This window comes from Neomonachus schauinslandi, chromosome 5 (assembly GCF_002201575.2).
Source record: "Neomonachus schauinslandi chromosome 5, ASM220157v2, whole genome shotgun sequence".
Taxonomy (NCBI): domain Eukaryota; kingdom Metazoa; phylum Chordata; class Mammalia; order Carnivora; family Phocidae; genus Neomonachus; species Neomonachus schauinslandi.
In genome coordinates, this window is record NC_058407.1 from 145,551,666 (window position 1) to 145,561,810 (window position 10,145).

At 34.0% G+C, this 10,145-nt stretch overlaps 1 protein-coding gene across 1 annotated transcript in view; it reads left to right on the forward strand.

Moving 5' to 3' along the window:
* Window positions 1-836: 836 nt before the first annotated feature.
* ATF7IP2 (activating transcription factor 7 interacting protein 2) overlaps window positions 837-10,145 on the forward strand; it is a 53,584-nt gene continuing 44,275 nt past the window's right edge. Inside the window, exons 1-4 of the mRNA XM_044915261.1 lie at window positions 837-1,683; window positions 2,719-2,843; window positions 6,570-6,704; window positions 7,324-7,422. Of these exons, the coding sequence (XP_044771196.1) occupies window positions 837-1,683; window positions 2,719-2,843; window positions 6,570-6,704; window positions 7,324-7,422 (1,206 nt within the window). The remainder of the gene's footprint in view (window positions 1,684-2,718; window positions 2,844-6,569; window positions 6,705-7,323; window positions 7,423-10,145) is intronic.

Sequence of the window (10,145 nt, forward strand, 5' to 3'; positions counted from 1 at the left end):
TGTGCCTTCAAAAGTCCTAGATTCTGTCTTTTCAGTTTAGTAAGTTCTCCATACTTTGTTAGATAACTGGCCTATCATGCCCGTACATATATGTTTTTTCTTTTTTTGTTGTTTTTATTATGCCTTTGATTGCCTTGTAACTTCACAGTTATTTCCTTTAAACCATTTACCTACCTACCTACAGTTTAGATCAGACTTGATACAGTGGGAGAGAAACACTAAAATATTTTTCTCTGCTATGTAGTAGATTTTTATTAAATTATGAAAAATAATTAAAAGCTAAATTGGCTTTCTTGTTTGAAGTAGCATCATGTTGTGTATCTTTAGCACTCATTTTATACTCCAAACTTTTGGGAATTACTCCTGCAGCACCATTTATTTTGGAAATTTGAACATTAGGAAAACTTCAAGATGGTGCCACTAGGTATAGAAAATGGAAAATTCTTTGCAAAACATTGAGTTTTGTTTTTATGAAAAAAATACAATTTAATCTTTAGATTATATAAGGTATGGCCTGCTTGGATAATTGAAACCAGACTTCAGTGGTTATGGCAGTGAGGTGATACAAAAAGTGGCCAGATAAAATTAACAGGCTTAGTATCAAGTAGAGGCTTACTGGCAATATAAAGTTTGAATTTCTATAGTTTAGATTTATAGAAAAAAATTAAAATTACTTGTACATTTTCAGTGACAGATGAAAATGGATGTAATTTTCAAGAAAAATAATTATCTAAATCTCTAGAAATAGTCTGAACATTAATATTACAAATAAATAAGCTTCTCTCTGTTAGAGAAGTGCATTTAAATATGGTATTTTAAATTCTAGGGTATAAAAGATGGCAAGTCCAGATAGAAGTAAGCGGAAGATACTAAAAGCCAAAAAAACAATGCCTGCAAGTTGCCGGAAGCAAGTAGAGATCCTGAATAAGTCAAAGAATGCTGAAGCACTGAAAACAGCAACTGGGAATAATGTGTCAAGTGGTAATCAGAATTCAAGTACTGGTGTCATAAATAGCAAATATGGACATTCTGAAAATGATGCTTCCTTATTGGACTCTAACAAAAATTCAGTATGCTCAGAGAAAAGTAAAGCATTTTCTCAGAATGTAATGAAACCACTAGAAATTGTTGATTCAGAAACAAGATTGGAATACATTGAAGAACAAGTTGTGTGCCCTTACCAAAAGCCAAGCAAAACAATAGAATCTTCCAGGAAACTCTTTACACGAGAGGCAAAAGATTCACAGAACACTTCTGAAAACCATATTGAATGTCAGACAGATATAACAAGATCCTATTTTGAACGACATGAAGAAGATTGTAATCTGAAATCCATTTGTTGTCCATCTAGTGTATTGAGTGGTATGGTTCAAATGCCAAAAACTACAGTAAACAATACCTTGGATGATAAGAGAATCAACAAGACAGTTTCTTATTTAGAAACAAACTCCAATTCTGAGTCATGTGATAAAAGACAAAGTGACATTTTAATTTTAAGTTCAGATACCCGTTTTCTGCCTGTTGATAAAATACCTAAGTTGGTGAATTCAGTCATTTCCAGTAACTGTGCTACTGACATTTTGAAAAGTGAAGAATCCTGTAGAACCTGTCATTCCAGCATTTCAAATTTTGAAAGTATAGACTCAACACGGCTGTCAGCACTTGACACTGATAGTAATAACAGTAAGTGTATACTTATGCATCTTTTGGAGGAATTAAAATAGTCATAGTCACTTTCCTTTTGGGGGATGTTTTTTAGCCTCAGATACAGAAACCATAGAGTGTCTATAGCCGGGAAAAAAGTAAATGATGACATTAATCGTTTCAGAGTATCTTGTTTCTCAACCACTTAGGGTGAGGAGGGGGAAATGGTATCCTCCATATCTGAAGGGAAGTAAATTCTGGCAAAGAAGGAATCAGTCGCTTTCCCTTGAGAGTACAAAAAAATCAAAAGGTGACTTATGGCAATTGTTTGGTTTATTTCATCTACATCTCTTCTTATTTTGAAGTTTTATTTATTAGATTAATAAGAAGGCTAGTTGAAAGAGTTTTTTTAATCATTAGTGAACTCATTTCTTTCCATAGAATTGACCTGGCTGATAGATAATAGGTGTATATACACATAAACATACGTATGTGTATGCGTGGAGTGACAGAGAAACATCAAATAGTTAACCAATGAAATTCTAGAGTTATAAAATTATTAAAATAGCAAAAATAAATTTCATTTGAAGTAGGATTTTTTGTAAGTTAATGAAATATAAGAAACATTTTGTAGGATAAATTTTATTTGTGTTCTTGTCTAGGCTACATAGTGATCATTTAATAAGATGGATTTAAAACTATTTAAAAATAACAGGATCACCTATTAAAAATATGTAGGACTGCCTAAGTAACTGTATAAAAATAATGTAAGACCACTTAAGTAACTAGAGGATTGAAGTGCTATAATTTATTCAGTTCTTGTTGGTATTAAATAGGTATTAAGTGAAGTTGAAAGGAAAGTGTATCTGAGACCAGAATCCTACCTAAGAACCTAAGATAATCATTTTTTTAAGGTTAGTTTATCACAATTTTTTAGACAATTACATTTTCTAAAAAATGCTGCCTTGGTCACATTTTAGTTTTTCTATTTCCTTAGTCCCTGGATAAGAGAATTCCCTTGTTTCCTTCCTTAGAAGGAATATTTTTACTTCCTGATCTTTCCATTTCCCCAAGGCCATAATCAAAAGAAGAGGATGTTTTCAGAAAACAAAGAAAATGTTAAGCGCATGAAAACTTCAGAGCAAATTAATGAAAATATTTGTGTAGCTCTGGAAAAGCAAACAGCATTGCTGGAACAGGTAAAATATTGGGGCTTATATATTTGCTTCAGAAACTTCTGATTAGTAAAAAATGGTAAAAGTTAATTGATCTCCACAATGATTTAGTACAGAAGACTTTCACTTGGTGCAAAAGTTGTATATGAAAATGGAATCAACTGATGGAGATATTAGGGAAAGATAATTGTTTACATTACCAAAACATGTAGAGTAACCTAGAGAATCATGTGTAGGTAGAGTGCTGTAGTAGAAAGAGAATGGACTTTTTAGTCAATATTACATTTAAATCTCTTAGAAAGTCAGACACTGCGTGACCTTAAGCTTTGCTGAATAATTCAATGTCTTTTGTTCTGGTCTTTGGGTTCTCTGATCTGCAACTACAGCTGTTTGTATACCTTATCACAATTGACCCCTACTTCATAGACTCAGACAACCCAGAAGTCCATCATAAAGTTCTGCTGCATTCGGGTTTACTTGCCCTAATTTCCAGGTTTACACAGATATGTTGGATTTTCTGATACTTTGTTTTATAGCATCATCAAATGCACATTTTGCTTTCATTTTGCCCCATTTTATTTCATTGTACTACAGTTTCCCATGTTTGATCAACTCTTGAGTTTAAGTGTAATGAACTTCAATTATAATAGGTCCTGTAATGAGGACCTGTTTTAACCATCATGTTTTGCTATTTTACTACCACTAGAATTATTCAACTGAAAGTCATTATGTAGTAGATTAATGTCTGTCAACTATAATGGACCAAAATGTTTTAAGCCAAACTATCCTGCTGTTTCAGAAACAAAAACACTACTGTTTTCTAAAACAGACCATTATAATTATATAGTTACATATTATATGAATATGTATTCACATAATAAATAAATGGAAACCTTTTTGAAAGATTCATGCAGAACCAGCATGAAAGGTGAGTAGCAGTTTTTCCCTTTCTACTTTGTCTTTTCTTCCAGGAAGACCAAAGGAAACACTAATGATAAAATATGTAAATATTCTGTTATTTGCAGGAAAGAGGTGGCAGAATTATGGTGACCATAGATCTAGCTTAAGAAAAAAATTTGGGATTCCAGTCTTATTCCCATTGATTAGTAGCTGAATTTAGAAATAAGTTCTGATAGGAACATATGAAGAAAAAATTTAATCTTTGAATATTTTGGTGTCGCTGGCATGGAAAAATCAGTTTTCATTCATTACTATTATGTGTCTCACAAAATACTTGGTCTGAGTTGACACAGAAAATGGTCCTTCCCAACGAGGTTTGAGGAATGCAGTTTATTTTGTTTTCTCAACCACCACCACCCCCCTCCCTGAAGTTTCTTGCACATTCTTCAGAAACATCTTGGGTTTTAGCTAATTACTATCTTTTTACCTATCTCCAAATAGCTAGCTTTCCATCATTTGATATTTTAATTCCTGTGCAAACAGTTAACTCTCTAAACCACATCTATTTGGGGTTTTTTTTTTAGTTTGAATCCCAGTGGAATAGGGCTAGCATTCTGACATTATTCTTCCCTGAGAGAGTCCCAGAGCTGTTGACTCTTCTTTTTTGAGGTTTTTATAAGGATCTTGGCCTTGTTGATTCCAATTAAATTACTGAAGTGGAGGAGTTTTTCTTCTAAGTCCAAGTTATTCACTCTACCCACCATCTTAGAAAGTTGAGGCAGATTGAAAATATATAATTGCTAGTCTTTCTCCAATCTTTAGGCTACTTTTGCTGCCATCTGCAAATTGTACCTAGGATTTCCATCAGATAACATAATTTGGGACACATTACCATCAGCAGAAGACATTTATGAGGTATTTGGTGGAGGTTATTGTGTCTTCCTTTTTTATGAGTAACATCGCCACTAAATGAGAAATGTCCAGTCTAACCAAGAGTAACAATCCGTGGATGGGCATTTAGTCCTTTTAAATAATCAAGTTTTAAGAGTCTGCCTCCATCTGAATCACCAAGAGTACTTACTTGTTTAAATTGTGGTTTATTGAGCTCCCTCATAGCTGAAGACTGTTGTTTTAGGCTACTCTTTTCTCAAACTTAGCTAATAAGAATTACTGGAGGTGCCTGTTAATTAGACAGCTTTCCAGGCCTTTTTCCAGGAAATTCTCTTTGGTGAATCCAGGCTAGGGCCTAGGAATCTGTGATTTTAACAAATATCCCGTGTGTTACCAGGGAAGTTTCACAAACACTGTGTGATCTCCGCTTGTTAGCAAAACAGTATTTCCACATTCAGAACATTTAGAAAGTTTCTCCAAGATTCATCTGAGTTTGAGCTTTACATATTGACCCAGCCACTGAACTGGCAAGGCTGTAGTAATCCATAAAAACCACATATGGGTGGTTTTCACCTGTCAGTAAAAATAGTATGTTATTTTGAGCACTTACTAGTTGAATCAAATACTTAAAAGTTTGACAGTAAAAATGATAATCATGTCTAATGTTGAGAAATCACTGAAGAAATGTTAAGCATTACAGAAAAAAAATCAAGTAGATGATGTTGAAGAGCAAGAACAATTGGAAATGAGAAGGAAAAACCTTGGGAATAATCAAAATTGTTGAATAACCCTAATCATCCCAGTGATATCAGTATAAAAGAGTTCAGCATAGAAGCTTTATGTTCCAATTTCAAACACCAAGAAGCAAGAATTTAGGGGAAAGATACAAATATTACTAATAAATACCTTGGGCGTATCATAACAGGTTTTGTAATTAAGAAACACTACCTACTCTGTTATGAAAGCAGCTTACAGGAGGATACAAATTCAGCAGAAAATTACAGTGGATATTTCTGAATATATGGCTGAGCAGAGCTATTCATATCAGTGGGCATTGAGATTAATTATGCTCCCTGAGAATAGGCCCGTTTGTTTTCTAAAGAACAGCCAGATAATGAAATGCATTAATGTTTCATGTGATAGCTACTGTTAGAATAGCGTGCATTATGCCAAATAGCATTAGTCACTACCTAATTAGTCCTGACTTCTCTCCATTTTAACAATAGAAAGTTACCCCCTAAAAAACCTATGCAAGTAAAGTCGATTATCTTGCATATTTATTTCCTTTATATCAATTCACTGTTTTCTATTTTATGGAGCTCTTTCATATATTTACCTTTTATACCCTTATAAAAATCCGATTAGCATCACATGTTCAACACTGTATTACCTACCCATATGTGGGCAAGGAAGATGAAGCTGAGAGGTGTTGTGACTTCCCAAAGGTCCTATAGCTTTGTTAATGGCTGGGTCAAGGCTTGGACTTTCATAATTTGCTTCATATCCACTATAGACCAACCAACCATTTTCATTGGTCTCTGGCTTTCAGATAAGTGGAGTTCCTTTTTATGGAGTACTTGGTTTCAGTTATGCTCATTGAAAAATATAAATGCAATATAGGCTTTTACCTTTCCTTTAATATGTATTATGGAATTCAGCTGAAACTGTAGGAAACAAAAATTAGCACTGGGAGAATAAATTTATGTTCTGACATACCCATATATTTAGATACTGGGTGTGTTTTGCTAAATTTGATATTCAAACTTCTGGTAATATTAGATACTGGGTGTGTTTCGCTAAATTTGATATTCAGACTTCTTGTAATATAAACATAAAAATGTGTATTTTATCAGTTATAATAAATCCAGAAAAGAACAAAGCTATTTTTAAGGAGTAGAAAATAAAATTGCTTTTAAATTTGAAACATGGGGTGTTCTGGTTTTTATTTTAAAATTCTAGGTCAAACATTTGATTCGACAGGAGATCTATAGTATAAATTACAAATTATTTGATAATAAGCTGAAAGAATTGACCGAACGCATTGGGAAGACACAGTGCAGGAATAAACATGAAGCAATAGCTGATGAACTCTTCGTAAGTTTCTGATTTCATTTGATTTCATTTGAAGTAGAATTTGCTGATATTTTACATATTAGGAAAGGAAAACAATAAAGGAGACCCAAATCTGATCCTTGACCACAAGCCTGGCGTACTGTACCATAGGTAGTAGAGTTTATTAGCAATACTGACCCTTATGAAATTGGAAATATTATTCTATGTTCTTCCGTTGTCAGTTGTTCTGTGTCAATTGACAGGCTTAATATGTAGGCAGTTTCTTTTAATTCAAAATATATCCTGTATTAGAGCTCGTACAATGTGTTTGAAACTGTTTTGGGGTTTTTTTGTTCTACTCTTCTAGGGTTACTTGCTGATAGGTGCTTCCTACCAACATTAATTGTATTATGACTCAATTAAAAGTTTGATGTTTTTATCTTCCATTCTTGTATGTCATACTGACATCTTTGCTTATATAAAATAAAATACATTTATATGCTTATATAAAGTAAATCTTTGCTTATATAAAAATTTCTCATTTATTTGGATGGATGTCTAAGTCTTAAAAGACTCGTTTGGCAGATACATAGTTTTCCCTCCATCTCTATATATTATTTAGTACTCTGGTTTTGTATTTGTTTTTCTCTTTTTCTTCTAGGCAAAAATATCAAAACTTCAAAGACGTATTAAAGCAGGATTGCACTCTCAGAAGAATTGCTTGGAACCAAATGTATTAACCAGTAATACAGCCTGTAAGGTTGGTATAAACACATAAGAGTTTTAATTGCCTCATTGACCCACCATTATAGGTAGTTGGATTTTAAGATATGAAATATATTTCCAAACTAAGAAGGCTTTAAAGAAAAATTTATATTCAGAATGTTCCTGTGATGCTCTCTCTGGAGAAAATACCCTTAGGTGGCCAAACATAAATGCCACTTGTATTTCTTACATCAAGTGATTAGAGAGGTGATTTGTGATCCCCACCATTTTATCAGGATAAAAAGTTTCAAACAGATACTACAGGAAAGTTGACAAACTTTTACAGTGAACATTTGTATACACAGCACCTAAATTCTACCTTTACTATTTTAATATGTTTATTTTTGTTATATATGTGTCAATCTGTTCATCTCCTAAGCCATTTTTATATTGGTGCATTCATAAATACTAATGTATTTTTTTGTATCAAAATATACTTTGTAGCATACACTTCCAAAATATTTCAGCAGGGGTATCATTAGAGTTTGGTATCTGTTTATATTTTTCATATAAAATTTAAATATAGTCTTCAGTATACATTCACTGAATTTTTTTCTTGTAGTATCTTTATTTGCTTTGGTATCATATTTACGCTAGCTTCAGTAAATGAATTGGGAAGCATTCCCTCCCCTGTTTTCTGAAAGTCCGTGTAAGATTTTTTTACTTCCTTAAATGTTTGATAGAATCCATCTCTGAAGACTATCTGGGCAAGGAGCTTTCTTTGTAGGAAGACTTTTTCTTGAAATTCAATTCTTTAATAGGTAAGGGGGAATTCGGATTTTTCTATTTCCTCTCATATCAGTTTTGTAAGTTACCTTCACAAGGAATGTGTCCCTTTTATCTAAGTTGTTGAATTTGTTGACATAAATTATTATTTTTGTTTACTATTCCAATCACTCTTTATTTTTTTATTTTTTTTATTTTTTTTTTATTGTTATGTTAGTCACCATACAATACATCATTAGTTTTTGATGTGGTTATCCACAATCCATTGTTTTCATATAACACCCAGTGCTCCATGCAGTGTACGTGCCCTCCTTAATACCCATCACCAGGCTAACCAATCCCCCCTCTGCCCTCCCCTCTAAAACCCTGTTTGTCTCTCAGAGTCCATAGTCTCTCATGGTTCATCTCTCCCTCCAATTCCGCCCTCCCCCCCATTTTTCCCTTCCTTCTCCTAGTGTCCTCTATGCTATTCCTTATGTTCCACAAATAAGTGAAACCATATGATAATTGACTTTCTCTGCTTGACTTATTTCACTTAGCATAATCTCCAGTCCCATCCATGTTGATGTAAAAGTTGGGTATTCATCCTTTCTGATGGCTAAGTAATATTCCACTATATATATGGACCAGATCTTCTTTATCCATTCGTCTGTTGAAGGGCATCTCAGCTCTTTCCACAGTTTGGCTATTGTGAACATTGCTGCTATGAACATTGGGGTGCATATGGCCCTTCTTTTCAGTACATCTGTGTCTTTGGGGTAAATACCCAATAGTGCAATTGCTGGGTCATACGGTAGCTCTATTTTTAAATTTTTGAGGCACCTCCACACTGTTTCCCAAAGTGGCTGTACCAGCTTGCATTCCCACCAACAGTGTAAGAGGGTTCCCCTTTCTCCACAACCTTTCCAACATTTGTTTCTTTCCCTGTCCATTTTTGCCATTCTAACTGGTGTAAGGTGGTATCTCAGTGTGGTTTTGATTTGGATTTCCCTGATGGCTAATGATGATGAACATTTTTTCATGTGTCTGTTAGCCATTTGTATGTCTTCTGTGCAGAAGTGTCTGTTCATGTCTTTTGCCCATTTTTTGACTTGATTATTTGTTTTTTGGGTGTTGAGTTTGAGAAGTTCTTTATAGATCTTGGATACCAGCCCTTTATCTGTAGTGTCATTTGCAAATGTCTTCTCCCATTCTGTGGGTTGCCTCTTTGTTTTGTTGACTGTTCCCTTTACTGTGCAGAAGCTTTTTATCTTGATGAAGTCCCTAAAGTTCATTTTTGCTTTTGTTTCACTAGCTTTTGAAGATGTATCTTGAAAGAAGTTGCTGTGGCCAATGTCAAAGAGGTTACTGCTTATGTTCTTCTCTAGGATTTTGATGGATTCCTGTCTCACATTGAGGTCTTTCATCTACTTTGAGTTTATCTTTGCGAATGGTGTTAGAGAATGGTCGAGTTTCATTCTTCTGCATGTGGCTGTCCAATTTTCCCAGCACCATTTATTGAAGAGACTGTCTTTTTTCCATTGCATGTTTTCTCCTGCTTTGTCAAAGATTATTTGACCATAGAGTTGAGGGTCCATATCTGGGTTCTCTATTCTGTTCCATTGGTCTGTATGTCTGTTTTTGTACCAGTACCATGCTGACTTGGTGATCACTGCTTTGTAATATAGCTTGAAATCGGGCAACGTGATGCCCCCCAGCTTTGTTTTTCTTTTTCAACATCTCCTTGGCGATTCGGGGTCTTTTCTGATTCCATACAAATTTTAGGATTGTTTGTTCCAGCACTTTGAAAAATGTCATTGGAATTTTGATCGGGATGGCATTGAAGGTATAGATTGCTCTAGGTAGCATAGACATTTTAACAATGTTTATTCTTCCGATCCATGAGCATGGAATATTTTTCCATCTTTTTGTGTCTTCTTCAATTTCTTTCATGAGTGTTTTGTAGTTCCTAGAGTATAGATCCTTTACCTCTTTGGTTAGGTTTATTCCGAG